The sequence below is a fragment of the Pipra filicauda genome, unplaced genomic scaffold (genome assembly GCF_003945595.2).
Source record: "Pipra filicauda isolate LSUMZ 115617 unplaced genomic scaffold, ASM394559v2 scaffold80_size11013439_pilon, whole genome shotgun sequence".
NCBI lineage: Eukaryota > Metazoa > Chordata > Aves > Passeriformes > Pipridae > Pipra > Pipra filicauda.
In genome coordinates, this window is record NW_024104987.1 from 9,528,129 (window position 1) to 9,545,764 (window position 17,636).

The 17,636-nt window shown below is 51.2% G+C and overlaps 1 protein-coding gene across 1 annotated transcript in view; it reads right to left on the reverse strand.

Moving 5' to 3' along the window:
* Window positions 1–1,233: 1,233 nt before the first annotated feature.
* Window positions 1,234–17,636, reverse strand: part of LOC113985085 (heparan sulfate glucosamine 3-O-sulfotransferase 3A1-like) — a 33,914-nt gene continuing 17,511 nt past the window's right edge. Inside the window, exon 2 of the mRNA XM_027715643.2 lies at window positions 1,234–1,974. Coding sequence (XP_027571444.1) covers window positions 1,356–1,974 — 619 coding nt within the window. The 3' untranslated portion in view covers window positions 1,234–1,355. The remainder of the gene's footprint in view (window positions 1,975–17,636) is intronic.

A 17,636-nucleotide genomic window follows, 5' to 3' on the forward strand; every position in this document is an offset into this window, starting at 1 on the left:
ACCCCATCAGGGTCTTTTGAAAGCTGGACTCACCCTCCTGTTGTGTTTATGCAGCACCAAGAGACAATTGGGTACTCCTTTAGTCCAGAAAATGCTGAAGATCAAGAACCAGCAGATAAATGAGCCCGTGGTAACACAAGATCCTGCTTCACTAATAGATTTCTGTCGCTGAGACATTTCCATCAGCCAAAAAAAGGTGATAAAGGAGATTGGTTTTGCCTGGCAGTTTTTAAAGCCCTTCACAAACAATGCTCTTGTTCCTGCTTCCCACTCAACTCTCAATTAGGAAAGAACTATTGTCTTCTCATTCCCCTTTCTGGACATGCATTTTGTTGACTTTTTCCCAACCAACCCTTCTTCTACTGTATTTAAGACTGGCCCAACTTAAAATATTCGTCATTATGGCTTAAATTGCATCTGCCAGTCACCAAGAAGTTTCCTACATACATGTAGTGGGATGGTGGGTCCCCCATCACCTTCAAGACTGGTGTGCCACGAGCATCCTCTCAGTGTGGACTTTCCCATCCCCAAAACCCCTTCAGAGGGGCCTCCCTTGGAAAAGGATCCTGCTGTCAGTGTAGCAAAAGGGATGCAACAGGGAACTCTGGTTTAGAGCCAACTCCTGTGAATGAGGCCTTTTGACTACCTGGCAATTTTCATCACAGAGTCAAAAGAATCATTTGTTTCCTTTCACTTTTGGCTACCAAAATTATTTTGTCTCAAAACAAAACAAAGGATTATTGGTTTTGGCCTCTATAAGAGGAAAAAGAAGTTTGGTTGATGAAAAGAGCTTGATTTAGTGGAGGTAAAGGTAAAACAAAAAATTGGATAAATGAAGAAAAATTGACCAAATGTTTCATGCAATAAAAAACCCCCTAGGGTAAGGTTTGGAAAGCCAAATTAGGTATTAAGCCTCCTTTGTTTTATTGTCAAAAGCGGCGAGGTCTGGCCTAAAATGGCACTTGCAAGCCAAAATATGGATGACCTTTCAGGAGGACCCTGAGCTCCCCCAAGCACCCTCTCACTTTTAAGAACTTTACACCTGCATTTCTTTTACAGAGGCAGTGCTAAACCTTGGGCCCATGGAAGGAAGCAGCCAAGCTGCAGGTGATGTCGACAGGACCGGGTTGCTCTTCACAACCTCCTTTTTGTGGAGGGTGGACACATCACCTCTTCTCTGAGAGAAGCAAGAAGACAAAGCAGCAAGAAAAGAAAAGAATAAATCAGAGCAAATCATGTTTCAGCACAACTATTATTTTTTTTTTCTGTATTTCGCCCCTCTCTACTGATACGTAAAAAAAATATATATATTATATTATATTTTCCTTTTCTTAAATTATTTTCTTTTTTCAGCCTCAGTCCCAGCCAAAGTCCTGCCCCGTCATCTGGTAGAACTTCATGTTGAAGGGCCGGTAGAAGTCCCGCAGCCTCTGCACCACCTCCTGGTCGATGTCGGGGTGGGTCCTGCCTTTGGTCTTCCCCAGGCAGTGGGGTTTGCTGCTGCCTTCCGCCTTCTTCAGGCACGGGAACCCCTTGGTTTTGTTGAAGTAGAAGTGTTTGTCGGTGATGATCCTCTTGAGGCCCAGAAAGTCCTGGACCCTGCCCAGCTCCCCCGCGGGGTCGCTGATCAGCCTCTCCCCGCTGACGAAGAGGATCTGCCCGATGGGGAAGTAGAGGAGCCAGTTCTCCAGGTGCTTGGCGTAGATGCCAATCTGGATGGCGCTCCACGAGGTGTCAATCAGGCCCGTAGTCCTGTTTTTGAAGGTCAGGCTCTCAAAGGTGGGGATGTCGGGCTTCTTGGAGAGCGTCTGGGTGTAGTCCGAGATGGCTCTGGTCACGGGGTCCCGCACCACCACGATGAGCTTCGTGCCCTTGGACATGGAGGAGATGCGGGCTGGGGCCTCCTTGGTGACGAAGTAGCTGGGGGTCTTCTCCATGGTGATCTGCCCCTCCAGCGTCCTGGGCATCAGGTCCCTGGGATAAGGGGACAGAGGGACATGTTAGTGCCAGAACTCCCTGGGTGGGGTGGGGGAGCTGGGTGTGGGCAGTGCTGTGGGCATGTCCCAGGTACCAAGGGGAGGATGGTCCTGAGCCTCACACCTCCAGCCCAGCTTTTTCCTTCTCAAGAGACCCATAATACTCTGATTCTGCAAAGATCTGAGCTTGTTCCTGATTTCCTGCTTCCTTTACCTGCCCATTTACCTGGAATTAGACCTGAACTCATCTGGCCTCTTCAAGGCCTCCCCTCTTGATGGGATCCCACCTCCCTCATTGCAATGGCACTGTGAGAATACAGCACATCCCCACAATCCTAATGCCCTGTCCCTTGAAATTCCTCCCTGCCCACACTGGGCTTTCCTGCACAGTGGCTTAAATTCCCTGGAATAACAGTGAATTCCTGGAGTAACAACACTCCCTTCCTGCAGGACAGAGGGATTTTCAAGGGCCCGGATGCAAGACTTTATCTTTTGGTATTTTCCAGGTGGCAGCACATAAAAATGTGCAACATCAGCTCCCTGACCTCAGCAATTTCCTTCTTTCACCCCAAGACATCCTACACACAGGCTGCTTCGGGAAGCTGTCCTAGATGGGAGTGGGAGGGGACCTGGGGCTCAGGCCAGGGTCCATCCTGTTCCAATGTGCCTGTGAGAGTTCAGAGCCCTCCTGGCCCAGGAATGGGTGTGGTTTGCTAAAGGACCACAGGATTTGGTGGCAGGGTAACCTGAGGCCCTCCGTGTTAAACAAGACAAGCCAGGAAGTTGTAGGAGCCATATGAGCATCCGACTGCTCCTCCTGGGCACTCCCAGCTCCTCTCCTTGCTCCTCCTTGCCTGCCACACCACATCCCATCCCCTCACACACATCACCCTGTGTATCACCCCCAGCCAGGACCAGCATCTACAAAACACCAGTGATTCACACCACCATCAGTTGGTTACATGAACCCACCCTGCCTTCCGGGCTCTCAGCAGCGTTTCCCTCTCCACAGCTGATGTTCCGATGGTCCCGTCCTTCCCAGGGGGAATGGGAGATGGATGGGAGGTGGCTGCAGCACCAGTGAGGTTCACTGCCATGCCACCAGCAGTTCTCATGGCAACTGCAGCCCCCCACGCCCTGAGCCCTCAGCTTTGACCCCTCTGAGGCCGTGACACCCGTGCTCAGTGATGAACTGCTCCGTCCTGCAGCAGCAACAGCTGCTTTGCAAACCTGTGCAATATGCCAGCAAAATTAAACTCATCTATCAAAAAAGCAACAATGAAAAGCCAACAATGGCTAAAAACACCAATAACAACCAAACCCCAGGCTGTTATGTTACAAATGAGAGAGCAAGGAATGACCCTTCCCTAAAGCAATTCCTTTTGCAACCATATTACACAGAGGCTGAGCGAAGCCATGGTCCTAGAGAAGCCAGATCTTTGCTGAGGGTTTCTCTTTAGGGGAAACTCCAAGAATTTGGGCCACTCAGGATGGAGAATAAACGAGCTGAGGGGTATGAGAGAGCTCTCACACATCCTGAAGGCTGTGAAGACATAAAGGGAATCACTGCTGAACTAAAGGTGGCCCTTGCCAAGCAGACACATAATTCTACAGTGGAATTCGCCATCACTTGATGCTGAGAAGGCCAGAAGCACAAATGGTTCAGAAACAGACTGGTCAAATTTATGGTGGCTGAAATAAAGTGGTGGCAATGAAATGTGGGAGACCCTGAGCCACTTGAGCCATGAGGAGCCCCCAGCCCCTACTGCCCTCAACTGGGAGGAGGTAACAGGAGGAGACCTCCAATCCCCAGCCTTCATACACTTGTCTCTGGACACCTGATACCAGCCACCATCTGGAAGGAGGCACTGGGCTGGAAGTCTCCTTGCTCTGGTCTGGTGCAGCTGGTTGGATGGGGTTTTGCTCAGGGCAGCCTCACTTTTGGCAAGGGCATGGAGAGATAGGACAAGGAGTGATGGCTTTAAAGTGAAAGAAGACAGGTTTAGACTGGATATTAGGAAGAAATTCTTCCCTGTGAGGGTGGGGAGGCCCTCAGGTTGCCCTGAGAAGCTGTGGATGCCTCATCTCTGGTTCAAGGCCAGGTTGGACAGAGCTTGGAGCAATCTGGTCTGGTGGAAGGTGTCCCTGCCCCTGGCAGGGGGTTGAAGCAAGATGATCTTTAAGGTCCTTTCTGACTCAAACCATTTTATGAATCATTCTATGAATCACCTTTTTCCCCCCAAATGCATCTAACTCACATTTCTCTGATGTGGCGGTGATGCCCTGCAATGATTGAGTCATCTGGAAGCACCTGAACCCTTGGAAGGGTGAAGGAACCAGGTCATACCCCCCTCCCCACTGCCTGCCAGCTTAGTCCCTATTGGTCCCTGCCCCTGCAACTCAGAGTTGCTCTTGAGAGCCTCCTGCAACTCAGAGTTGCTCTTGAGCAAGAGCAGGAGCCACCAAACCAGCAGCAGGACAAGGGCAGCAGGATGGCACTGACTTCTGTTTGTGTTCTGGTGAGTGTTGAAATCTCAGCTGTGCCTTCCCAAGGAGCAGATTAACCCCTTCCATGGCCAGGCTGCAACACAAAGTGTCCCTCAGTGCCCAGGAATGAACAAACACCTCCACTGCAGGGCCAACGGGCAGGGACACACCAGGAGCCCTGGGAATGTGCTACCACAGCGCTGGGGAGATTAATTAATTACAAAGGGCATCTTTCTTGGACATAAACAGTTGCCTGGAGGCCTCCTCGGACTAATGGCATCTGGGTTTTATTGCAAAAGAGCCACTTGAAAAGACAAGAACCACAAAAATGTTTCTGGCAAGAGCAGCCACCAGCGAGCCCTGCCAGAATAAATGGATTCTGTTATTTTAATTTTAGTAGAGCCCGGAGCTTTATTTAATTACTTAATAGGGGAGGAAGACTTTCCTCAAAGGGAGCATTTCAGCCAGGCATGTGTATTCATATCTGGCCTTCCCCAGGTCCACACTTTCTTCCCAGCACTGGTGTCCAAGGTCCAAGATGGCTCATCCTGTGCCTGGCCAAAGACCCTGGAGGTAGCTCATGAGGGGGGTTGTGACCCCTTCCTCACCCCAATGGGCTTTGCAGGACTTCATTTTGGTCACGAACAGCTTGGATTTGCCTTCCCTGGGAGCTGCTGCAGCAAAGCCTCCAGCCCCTGGCCAGAGCAAGACAGGCACAGCCATAGGGTCAGCAGCCCCGGAGGACCAGGATGGGGTGGTGATGAGCAAGGACTGAGCACCAGGATTAGGGTGACAGGTCCCAGTGATGCACATGGGGCTGCTCAGGGATCTCCTGATGCACTTGGTTTGCCAGTCCTCAATGTGGGCACGTTAGTGCTGGGGTCACACTGGGGTATCCCAGTAACTGGCTCCAACTCTCAGGCACTCCAGGTGTGGGAGCTGACCTTTGTTACCATGTTTATTATGGCTTTTGTAGCTTTTTGTGGACTGTACAATGAAGCCTTTAAAAAGCTGGACTCTCAAGTTTCCCAGGGTGTTGGCTCAACCCCCACCCCAGAGATCAGAGTCTACAGAGACACCCTCTGATCTCGAGTCTCTGTTCTTATCAAGAGCACAACTCCAGGGAAGAAATCACGTCAAAAAAACAGAATAAGGTACGGGATTCCCTCCTCACAAGACTGAGCACCCAGGGGTTGTGTTTCTGGCAATTCAGCTTGGAGGAGCAGAAGCAATGATAGGTGTTGGTGGTGTTTGCCACCAGGTCGTGCTGGGAACACACCTCGGCTCCACCAGGGGCTGGGAAATGGGTCAGAACAGCTGGTTTGCCTCAGCTGACCTGTGCTGCTGTCCTGTCAGCTCCAAGCAGCAGGAGAAGCTGGTGACTGGCAAGAAAACAAGCACTGGTTGTTCCAGAAATGGGATTTTTGGAAGGGAACAGCCTGTTTCATGCAGGAGGAGCAGCCCTGGGCTGCTGTTTCCCACAGAGGTCGGAGCAGCTTTTGGTCACTGGATTCAGAAAACCCGACGTGAGTTTGCTGTTTGAAGTCCATCTGCTGCTTTGCTCCCAGCTGGACCGAGCCCTGTCCTGCTCAGGACCTCCTGGGCTCCTTGGCAGCAGGCAAGGCATGAAGAGCAGCTGTGGATGGACTTGCTGCAAACCTTTCCCACATAAATCTAGCCCAGATCTCTCTCCAAGGGAGGCTGACGTCAGTAGATAAGGGCAGCTCCTCACCAGGCCTGATGCCACTGCAACCCAGAGCAATAAATAAAGCTGCTGTGATTACAGGTCAGCCCCATGGGCTCTTTGGGCTCCAGTAAAACCTGCCCCAACCACGTGCTAAGTGCAGGATTCATCTCCTCTTAACCCCAGAAGGTGAGTTCCTTCTCCCTGGCAGTCCTTGTATGACTTTTTAAAAATAATCATCCCGCCAGAGCCTGGGTATCCAGGCTGGATGGACTGAAAGGATCTTCCAGAGGGAGGTGTGCCAAGCCTGATGCCATAGAGAGGAATGATGGTGTCATCTCCCTACCCTGTGCTGACAGGGTCAGCACTGCCCTGCATCAAAGGGTCTTGCACCCCCTCCTGCATCTGAGTGCATGGCCAGGTCTGCCTTGAGCTCAGCTGAGTTTTGCACTGCCTGAAATGGCAATTACAGTGTCACTGGGGAGGAGGAGAATGCAGGGAATGGGTCTGGACCAGCACTGGGGTTTGCATCCTGCAGCAGGGCAGCTCCTCGGTGCCAGAGCAGGGAACAGCTCAGGGGGAATGAGCAGTGAGGGAGAAAGATCATCAAATGCTGACATCCTGGTCCCAGCAGCAGCAAGCTGGCAGTGGCACACGCTCACCCTGACAGCCTCTGCTGTCCCCGGGGCAGTCACAGGTCACTGGGTGCAGGACAGGTGAGCAGAGGGGGCTGCAAGCAACACAGCACAGGTACAGCCTGAAGGGCAAAACCACCACCACCGAGTCCTGAGATGCAGAAAACTCCACAGCTGGGGCATGTGCCTGGCAGTGGCAGCTCAAGGACAATGCCTGTGTCCCTGGACCCCTCCAGCAATGCTGCTGGGCCACCTGAGTGCTCTCCCCACCCACCTGCAGCAGCAGCGAAGGAGGAGCTGCTGTGGCCGAGCCCCTTCTCCCCACACTGATATTTACCCTTATCTTTGGCCGTGTTCCTGCTGCTCTGGCCTCAACCCTCAAAGGGCACACAGGACAGGAACTATCCACAGGATAAAGGATGGGAATGAAGCAGAAACATGAAGCCAGAACTCCGTAGAGTCTGTTTACACAGCCCTGGGCTTTCCCAAAGGTGCTGGTGACTTGGCCTATCAGGATCTTCCCATTACACAGCCTGGGGGGTGCTGTGGGGTTATGAGACACAGTAGAAGCAGGAGGACACTGCTGACCCCTACCCTACACCCCAGGACGCCTTCCCTAGCCAGCCTGGGGCACTTTGATCCAGCCTCAAGGTGCTTTTTCCATCTTTACCAGTAGCCTGAGCTACTGGTCCAAGCAGTGGGATACACACAAAGAAAGGGTGGGGAAGGAAAACCCCTGGGCAGGTATTAGAACATCTCAGGAGCCTCCCTGTGTAGTTGTCAATGAATGGGACAACAAACTTAGGGCAAACTGCAAAGGAAAAATCTGCCCCCTGCTACTTTTTCCCTGCTCAGCTGGTTTGCTGCAGTGTGGTTTTGCTCCCAAGGCAAAGTCCAGGGTTTAGCTGGGATTTGGAGCTCCCCAGCCCGTAGCAACAGTGGGAAAGGAAGTCTCTCATGGTGGCAAGTGCTGTTTTTAGGGAAGTGCCACTGAAGAGGTCATCGCAGGAAAAACCGTATCAAAGAACTGTTGCTCTTTCCGAAAGAGCCTGACAGCTCTGCAATCAGCTGTGGGACCCTGGATCCCACAGAAGAGCCTTTCTGGCAAGGAAGGGCCAAATCTGTTCCCAGAGGTGCAACACATGCTCACAGGGAGGACTGGACCCTCTGGGCAGAGCTGGAGAAGCAGAGCAGAGAGGGAAAATCAGCTGTCTGAGGGCGTTTATTTCACGTCTCACTTCTCTACAGAAACACCGCCGGAATTTCTGTCCCCAGGAAGGAGCCAGACACCAAGTGATGGGCAGGTGACACAGCTGGCAGTCCTGGGGGAAACATGGAGCCCTCTCCAGCATGAAGCATGAACAAGGAGGTTGGGGAAACTGAGGCACGGCCAGCACTGTGGCTCGGTGCAGCCTCACACCCCCAGGGTGCTGTGCATCCCTCCCTGGGCCACTGCAGCCACCAGCAGGTTGTCTTCTCCTCCCCCCAGCATTTCTCTTTTTCTTTCAGAGCATTTTTAAGTAGTGACTCTGCAACAGAAATTTATAAAAAACCCCAAACTTGCTCTCAGAGGCGCTTCCCTCCCCCTGCAGCCCACACTCCCAGAAGTACCATTACAGCATGTACAGGAGACGATCGAAAAGAAAGATGCTCTGGCAAGAGTGATAACTTGATGTAACCAGGAGCGAGTCTGTATAGATAAATTAAAAAAAACACTGCCTAAAGAGACGAATCCCTCCCTCCTATGAGACCAGTGGCTCAGCCCAGGGGCTGTGCTGCCCTGGCAGCTCTAGCAAGGCTCTAAATTTGCTTTGATGAGCTGTGAGGGTACATCAGAGTTGGCTGAGCCTCCTGCTCTGTCTTCCTTTAGATCTCAGGTGAAATCAATACATGGAAAGAAGCATTTCAGGAAGTGGAGAAAAATGAAAAAAAAGAACAACAAACCCTCCAAGAAAAGCTGTGGGACTGAGGAAGCTGAAAGGAAAGGGGTAAAGGATCAGAGAGGTCTTCAAGGAAAAAAGAAAATCACTCGTGTTGCTGGATGTAAAATCAAAACCAACTGGCATTAATAGCAAAAGGACACCCTTGCCATTGGTTTTAATGAGGATGGATTAGGCTGAGCTTGGAGCAAAATAAAGGACAGGAATAGACTTGGGAGAGGACAGTGAAGACCGTGGGTGTCTCCTACCCCTACCCATCCTTTTATCTGGGTAAAGATAATACTCAGGGAAATCTCAGTACAACACAACCATCATTTCCTGCAGGACACTGCACCCTCACAAAACAACTGCAGTAGAGTCAGGGGCCTTGGGATTTCCTCTGGCTCTGCCCTTCTGCCCCCACAGAACCAGTGCAAACTGTGCAGGGTGAGCACATCACCTGCTGGGATAAACGTGGCCTTGTTCCCTTGGCCATGGTTGGAAAGGTGTCTGGGAGAACTGCTTCATTTCCACAAGCAGGGAATGATCCCTGGGTTATTTGCTTCCCCAGGATGTGCTGAGGAGCCTCCTGGCACCGTGGCGTGATCCCTGTGCCCAGCACAGCGAGGTCCCTCCCAGCACACAGGTTTTTCATCATCTCCAATAATCCAGAGGGGTTGAAAAAATTAAAGCAAACATGAAATATGAAGAGAGTAGGTTTGGACTGATTATTAGGAAGAAAGTCTTCCCTGTGAGGGTGGTGAGGCCCTGGCACAGGTTGCCCAGAGAAGCTGTGGCTGCCTCAACCCTGAGGCCAGGCTAGATGGGGCTTGGAGCAACCTGGGATAGTGGAAGGTGTCCCTGCCTTTGATAGGGGGTTCCAATGAGATGAGCTTTAAGGTCCCTTCTGACCCAAACCATTCTGGGATTCTGTGAAAACAGGCCCTCACTGGATTGGGATGTGCTGGGATGAAAAGAGCAGTTCTCAGAGCACATGAGAAGTATCACCACTTTTAGGAACTCAACAAAGCAGCCCAAAAACCAGACCCGGTGGCAGACCTGAGTGTGGGCACCTCCCCCTGTACCAGAGCCCAGGCTGCAGGGACAGTCACTGCTGGGTGCTGCAGGCACAGCCCTGGACACAGCCATCGCTGCTGGGGACAAACGTGGCACACCACTGACATGCCACCTTCCCAAATACAGCACTCGGGAAGAGGCAGGGCCTCTCCTGCCCCCAGCTCCCAAATGTGCCCTCTCTGTTCTTCCTGCTGGCACACAGGAGCAGCCTCAGGAGCTCCCCAGCTCGTCCTTACGGTGGATGCTGGAGTTTATTTGAGCAAGGCCTGGTATTTATGTATCTCATTACATCTGCAGCCAGCAGCATCTGTTTCCACGCTGTATCTGTCAAGCAGCATCTTATCAGCAGAGCTGCTTTCCCGTCCCTCCCTCCACTCCTTCCAGTTAAGCTCCCTCTGAAGTTTAGGGCTGGCTGACAGCCTAACACAGGTGCAAACCTCTGCCTAAACTGCAGCCCACAGGGTCCCCCAGGTGTTCTCCCTGTCCCCATCCAACCCCCCAGCCGTGACCATGGCCAGTGGTCCCAGCCCCAAACCCGCAGGGGTGACACAGGGACAGGGCAGGCAGCTGTGCCCATCCAGGCACCCACGCTGTGCCCATCACGAGGGCTGAGCCAGGCTCTGGGGGGTCCTCAGCAGACCCTCCCCATTGCACACCGAGCACCGTGGGCAGCTCCACTCCCTGCACCGGTGGGTTTAACCACCTCAGGAATCTCCCTGCCTCCACAACAGGCTGGGACACTCAGCTCCCAGTGCAGCATCTATGGGGGTAACATCCAGTGTCACCCCTCCCGAGGTCACAGCCAGGAAGCCTTTCCCCTTCCGAAGGAGCTGAGAAACCCATCAAAGGAGCGCCGCGGAGCAAACAGCTTGTTTGCACGGAGCGCTACTGATAACTCCGGAGGTGGAGATTCTTCCTGGATCTCGGGCTGTGACCTCGGTCGGGAAGAGCAGGAACCATCCTGGGCCAAGGGCAGGTCAGCTGAGCAGGAAGCGGCAGCGTCCCCAGGATAAGGGGTTCATCTGCCCCCAGGAGACCCCCGTGGGACCGGGCACACGCGTGACTTCACGTTGGCTTCCCCGGCCCCGGAGCGATGCACCGGGAGGGCTGGGAAGGGCAGGGGAGTGTTTGCACGCAAAGAGGGGCTGCACGGGGGGCTCTGCTCGACAGCCCTGTGCCCCCACTGTGCTTTCAGTGCTCAGCTCCTGCCTCGCTGCCCCCCCGGGGAGGGAGATTGCACTGATCAGAGCTAATTACAGCACGCAAACCCTCTGCCTAATTGCACTGATTAATTATTGATAGGCAGAGCTCAAGCTCTGAGGGCAGCAGGTAAGCAGGGAGCCCCGTGCTCGGGCAGGTGTCTCCTGGCTCCTTGTGCTGGGAGGTGATCCTGCTGTCCCAGCATCCCGTGACCCATCTGGGAGAGGGAAACGTACTGAGAGGCTCCCAAAAATCCTCTGTGCTGGGAAACACATCTGGGCATCTCCTGGAGACCACCAGTGCCTAAGTGCTATCGACAGGCAGAACCCCCCAGATGCCATTAGCTGTGCAAGCCATTGATTTTCTCTGCTGGAACAAGGAACTCATCGGAGCTGAGGCAATCTCAGGTGGCACCACCACCTCCTCCAAGCTGACCAGCTGGGCTTTGGAAAAGGGGAGTTTTGTAGTTCTTTTCTCTCCAGTGGCTAAATCTCCTGGTAAATGCCAGCCCTGTGCCTACCAGGAGAAGATGAAGAGCTCTGGAGCCCTCAGCCACAGGCCCCTTTTACCACACCTCCATCCTTTATATGGGAATGGAGACACCACTGGGCAGCTTCTAAAGGAGTTCTCTCTGTTGGGTTGGGAATGGGCTCATCAGCCATCTCTGCCACTGTCCTGCAGTGGTTCCCCATCACCCTGCTCTGTAATCCAGCCTTAGAGCTCCTCTTATGGCATTCCCAGCAGCTTTGGGGACTGGTTTGGGGTTTGCCATGCACTGGGGAGCACAAACCCTGCCTGTCCCCATCAGACCTGGACCTGGGCCTGCACTCATCCCAGCACCACTCCCCCAGTGACAGCTTAACCCAGCAGTGGTTGGAAATCCAGGTGGAAGGCACGAGTTGTTTGCCAAGTCCCTGCAGCACCAGCTGATTCTCACACGGGAGCAAATCAGACCCACAGTGATTTCATCATATTTCCAACGTGGTTCCCAAATGAAAAGTGATTCTTCATTTCCCAGCTGGATTTGCTTGGGTAGATTCAGGCTTCTGGTGGCTGGTTCTGTTGGCTTTTGGGCGCTGCTTTATTGTAACTGTGGTCCCTCTAAATGAAAATAGACACTCCTGCTCTCTTCCACAGATGCCTCTATTACTGGGGGATGAGAGGCTGGACGTGGCTCAGCAAAGTGAGTCTGCAGCCCAGGAAACCATCCATGTCCTGGGCTGCATTCCCACAGTGTGGGGTGAGAGAGGGAATTCTGCCCCTCTACTCTGGTGAGATCCCACAAAGTCTGGGTCCCCCAACATAACAAGGACGTGGAGCTGATGGAGGGAGTCCAGAGGAGACCACAAAGATTCTCCGAGGGCTGGAGCCTCTCTGCTCTGGATCCAGGCTGGGAGAGCTGGGGGTGTTCAGCCTGGAGAGGAGAAGGCTCCGGGGGGATGTTACAGCCCTTTCCAGTGATCCAAGAGAGCAGGAGAGGGACTTTAGACAATAGCCTGGAGTGATGGGACAAGGGGGAATGGCTTCTGACTGATAAAGGGCAGAGTTAGATGGGATATTGGGAAGAAATTCTTGGCTGTGAGGGCAGTGAGGCCCTGGCAGTGAGGCCCCGGCACAGAGAAGCTGTGGCTGCCCCTGGATCCCTGGAAGTGTCCAAGGCCAGGTTGGACGGGGCTTGGAGCAACCTGGGCTATGGAAGGTGTCCCTGCCCGTGGCAGGGGGTGCAATGAGATGATCTTTAAAGTCCCTTCCAAACCATTCTGTGATTCTGTGATTCTATGGCTATTTTACAGCCTGCTACTCCCCCTTTATGCCATATTATGCCAAAGGAGGATTTTCCAGCTGAAACAACACACATGACCCTTTTCCATCCTTGCACCCTGCCCTTCTCCCTCACAAGTGCAAGTCAAGAGCTCCCTGTTGCACTCCCACCATGCACAGGGTCAATCACTGCTGGAGGGGGAAGGCAGAGGACAGTTTGTGTGTGGCTGGACACGAGGTCTAAGTGACTCAGCATCTGATATAATTAAACCTCAACCTCATTCTTCCTCCCTAAGGGCACCCCTGAAGTCTTACACAGGTAAACTCCCCCAAACATCCTCCCAGGTGGTTTTGGAGGGACCAGGACTGCACCTTCCCCCACCTGGACCCAGGTGAACCCTCTTGATGGGCTCAGCCTTGGGATCCCAGGGCAGAGGGGTTTGTACTGGGGAGAACATGGAAAAACCTCCACCCCCAAACTAATAACCACCTCATGTGTCTCTCACTCGAGGATCTCCAAGACCACACATTTCAGCCCTGACTAAGCAAATCATCTTAAAGAGGAAGGTTAAAGAACTGTTTGTTATTGGAAGTGTCTCCCTCTTTATTTTTTGATAAATTAACTCCAGCTTCATTACTTCATGATATATTTCCCTTGACATTTAATTATACTTACCCCAAACACATTAAGCCAATCAGTCTGAACAGCTTCTTATTAATATGCAAATTTCTCCTTTGAAAAGCCATGAATCTGTGAAAAATCTCTTTAGGCTTCAATTAGGCCCATTTGGGAAGTTGGGAAATCCCCAAGAAACACCCTCCTGGCCCAAGGCTGGAGGGGATTGGGGGTCCAGCCCCACAGACACTCCCCAGTGCCCGGTTTGGGGATGGAAGAAGGGGATGCTGCCACACACTGTAGCACTTTCTTAGGCCTGGAGACAAGACGGTGGGAGGTTGAATCCTGCAAACCAACATGGTGTTGCCAGCTTATCCCCATCCCAGCCTCTCTCTGTGCCATCCCTGGAGAGGCTGTGATGCAGAGTGACCCTCTGCTGGGACCACAAAGGGCAGCTTTGCGTGGGAGCTGCAGAAGATTCTGTGAAATCTCGGCTTTCAGCAAAGCAAACAGGAATCCGGTTCCCCCGGCGCCACAGGCAAACGGGACATGATTTGCATTAGGCAAATAAATTGAACCACACAATTAACCATCTGCCCTGCAACAGATTTGGGTTCTGCTTTACAGCATCACTTCCAGCCTCCCTGCGCTCCCACATCCGCCCGAGCGCCGCAGGATTTTCTGCTGGGAAACCAACGGGGAATAAATTCACTGAATCATTCCTATAAATAATTGGAGAGAAACATCAGTGTAGGTACCACAGCTCCAGCGGCCTTTGGCCTCCTGGACACATTTCCTGTGGATTACAACAATGGGCAAACCTCAAAACCGCCTCAAAACCTTCCAGAGCCTCCAGTTCCCACCAAAAGCCTTTAGTTGCTAAACCAACACGATTTCCTGGGAGCTGCTGAGTGCCACATCATCATCTCAAGAAAAAGTTACCCATATCATCCCATTTCAAAAAGGGTTGCAGTTTTATTTATTTTTTTTTAAAAACCACGATTTAGTGTAGTTTTCTTTTTTTATTCCCTCCAGTCAGACATCAAGATCGGAAATACATTGCAATCAGCGTACTATATAAATAGTCCAATTTTGGAAAACGGCTCTCATGAGCAATAAAGAAACCCAATTTACTATGCGCTATAATAAAAATATCTCTTTTAGCATATAAATCAAACCGAAGTGAACAGATAAAAAAAAAAAAAAAATCAAAATCAACTCGGCCCCCCCTGGTGTCTGCCCACGGCCCAGGGGAAGGGCTGGCCTGCCCTGTGTCAATATAAGCAAGAGCAAATCTGTTAAAAATTGCAGCCACCACTTTGTTTTCTAAAGGTCCCAGTTTATCCTTCAGCAGAAGAAGGAGGGCTGGGGAGAGGTCGGCCAGAAACACAATCCTTTCCTGGATAAACACTGTAGCCTGCGCTGATTTTAAGTGCATCATATGGTATATATTTTATGTGTGTATAGAGAGAGAGGGAAAGGGAGATTTTTCAAGCCAGTCAGAGACATAAAGTGATCTTATATCATCTAAAACCAACAATCATACTTGGACTTCTGGCAGTTTTCCTTGCAGTCTTCCCTGCCACCCCCCTGCCCCTTCCCCCCGGGCTGCCGGAGCGCGCTGCCGTCTGCCCCCATTATTTTTCACAAAGGCATATAAATCACTGTGGAAACTCTTATTATCTTATTTTCCCTCTGCTTCTCTCTTGTCTGTTTTGAGAAAAATTAATGCATTTGTCTCCAGAAAAATGTGCAGTCTCTATAATTCAGTTTTAAAACAAGCACAACTAGCAAATGGATAGACCTCGGTTAGGAAACTCATTTTTCATGCGAGTAATTGAACCCTTCCCTTCGATTTTTCCTTTGGGTGTTAAAGACAACTGATGCCTTCCTGGAATTTGCTGAGGTCTCAGGAAGGTGGAAAGACAAGACAGACAGACAGAAAAAGCAGAAGAGAGAAAGAAAGAGGAGATAGAAAGAAAGAATAAGATGAAAAGAAAAAAGAAGGGAAGGTTTGGGAAGGTTTGGGAAGGTTTGGGAAGGGCAGGGCAGGGCAGGGCAGGGCAGGGAAGGGCAGGGCAGGGCAGGGCAGGGCAGGGTTTGGGGAAGGTTTGGGAAGGGAAGGGAAGGGAAGGGAAGGGACGGGAAGGGAAGGGAAGGGAAGGGAAGGGAAGGGAAGGGAAGGGAAGGGAAGGGAAGGGAAGGGAAGGGAAGGGAAGGGACGGGAAGGGAAGGGAAGGGAAAGGAAGGGAAGGGAAGGGAAGGGAAGGGAAGGGAAGGGAAGGGAAGGGAAGGGAAGGGAAGGGAAGGGAAGGGAAGGGAAGGGAAGGGAAGGGAAGGGAAGGGAAGGGAAGGGAAGGGAAGGGAAGGGAAGGTTTTTCTACAGCTTGAATATAATCCCTCTCCCTGGTGCTGAGGGTTCCTGTGTGGACCAAGCATCACCCCTGAGAACAGTATGTAGGACAAGGGCTCCTGGATGGAATGATGCACATCCCCAGCACAGCTCCTGAAAGCATCCTGATCCCTTGTCAGCTCTGAGGCTCCATTCACCACTCACACAGAGGAAGCCAAAAATAATTCCAGAAAAGCCACAATCAAGTGAGCTCTCAGGCCAGCAAAGTCTATTGTTCCTTTGTCTCTCACTATATTATCTCTGTCCCCTGGGAGCTACATTATTGCCTGCAATATATAATGTGATTTTCTTGTTTTCCATGTCTGCCTCATTTTTCTCAGGCACAAGCACAGGAGCACCTTCAGCCATGCACTGAGCACAGTGTGTGTGTTCTGGCCATGGAAGAAGAGGAGAAGGATGGGAGAGGAGCTGGGATGGGAGCTGGAGAGGGGGCAGTGGATGAGAAGTGCAGGCAACGTGAAGGGGGACAAAATGTTAGCTAGAAATTAGAAGGGCATGGAAAAACCACTGAATGGAGGTGATCTGGGAAAAACCACTGTTCTTCCATCCTCCTTCGCTCTGGAGAAGGAGAAATCCCACCAGATCTCAGAAACTAGTAGTCAGGACCTAGTGAGTGCAGGAACTAAAGCAGCTAAATTAAAGCAGCAGAAGTTGGAGGTAGGGAAATAATATTAGAAATGGGCAGTGGATGGAGCAGGCTGGGACCACATGGACTGCATGGCCACACTCAAAAAGTTCTGGACATCCTTGTGACCCTGCAGGGTAATGGACCAGCTGCTGGGGTTTGTTGGAAGCAAGGAGGATCCATCCCCCAGGATATGGTTACGTTGTCCTAACAATTCAACAGAGACTATTATAAAGTTTAAGAAATTACTGTGAATATAGTGCTGGAGCTGGGGGGTGTGTGTGTGTGTGCACATCAGCAGAGAGGTGTATGAAAGACCCAGACACCTCAAAGGACCTCACTGTTGAGAACAGAGGTTGTTCCTTAAATTATGCTGAGAAATGCCTTCTTTATATATCACTACACATTTCCTCCTGCTGCAAGGCCAAAAAATCCTCCATCTGTATTACAAGAAAGGGAGCCTGACCTCAGGCTATGATCTAAAATATATAGAGTCACACAGGTTTACCCTTGCAGTGATTCTTCATCCTTCCCGTGCCAATTCTTTGTCCTTTTGCTAAATGAAACTTTAATGGCTGGGAAAGGGCTCCCTACTTTCATTCCTGGAGCAAAGCAGTCAAGTGCAAAGAGGGCAAAAGTCTCCAGAAAATAGAAAGCTTCAAAAGATTCTTCCTGGTCTAATTTGCAAGTCCTGGGCAAGGCAGGGGCTGTTGCTGAAGGAGCTGCACAGAGCACAGGCCCCTCTGGCCCTGCAGTCTGTGCAGGGAGTTCAGCCACTGCTCACAAGGTCGTGCATCAAGAGCTCTTTCCTGTGCTCAGCGATTCCAGGGAATGCATCACTGTCTAACCTGGCATCGGAGTCATCTGACATGTTTCAGGAAGTTTTAGTTGATAGCAGATCTAAATTTCATGAGTAAATGATACAGGTCTGGCTGCTCTGTAGGTTTGTGCCACACTCACCTTCAGGATGCTGCACGGGGGGAGGCTGGGGGGATGTGGAGGCTGTGGCTTGGACATCAGCCTGACTCTGAGGTTGTTAGGAGTGAATACAGCTTAATAATGGAAAAAAAAAATAAAAGAAAAGAAAAGAAAAGAAGAGAAGAAAGAGAAAAAGAGAAGAGAAGAGAAGAGAAGAGAAAAAGAAAAGAAGAGAAGAAAAGAAAAGAAAAGAAAAGAAAAGAAAAGAAAAGAAAAGAAAAGAAAAGAAAAGAAAAGAAAAGAAAAGAAAAGAAAAGAAAAGAAA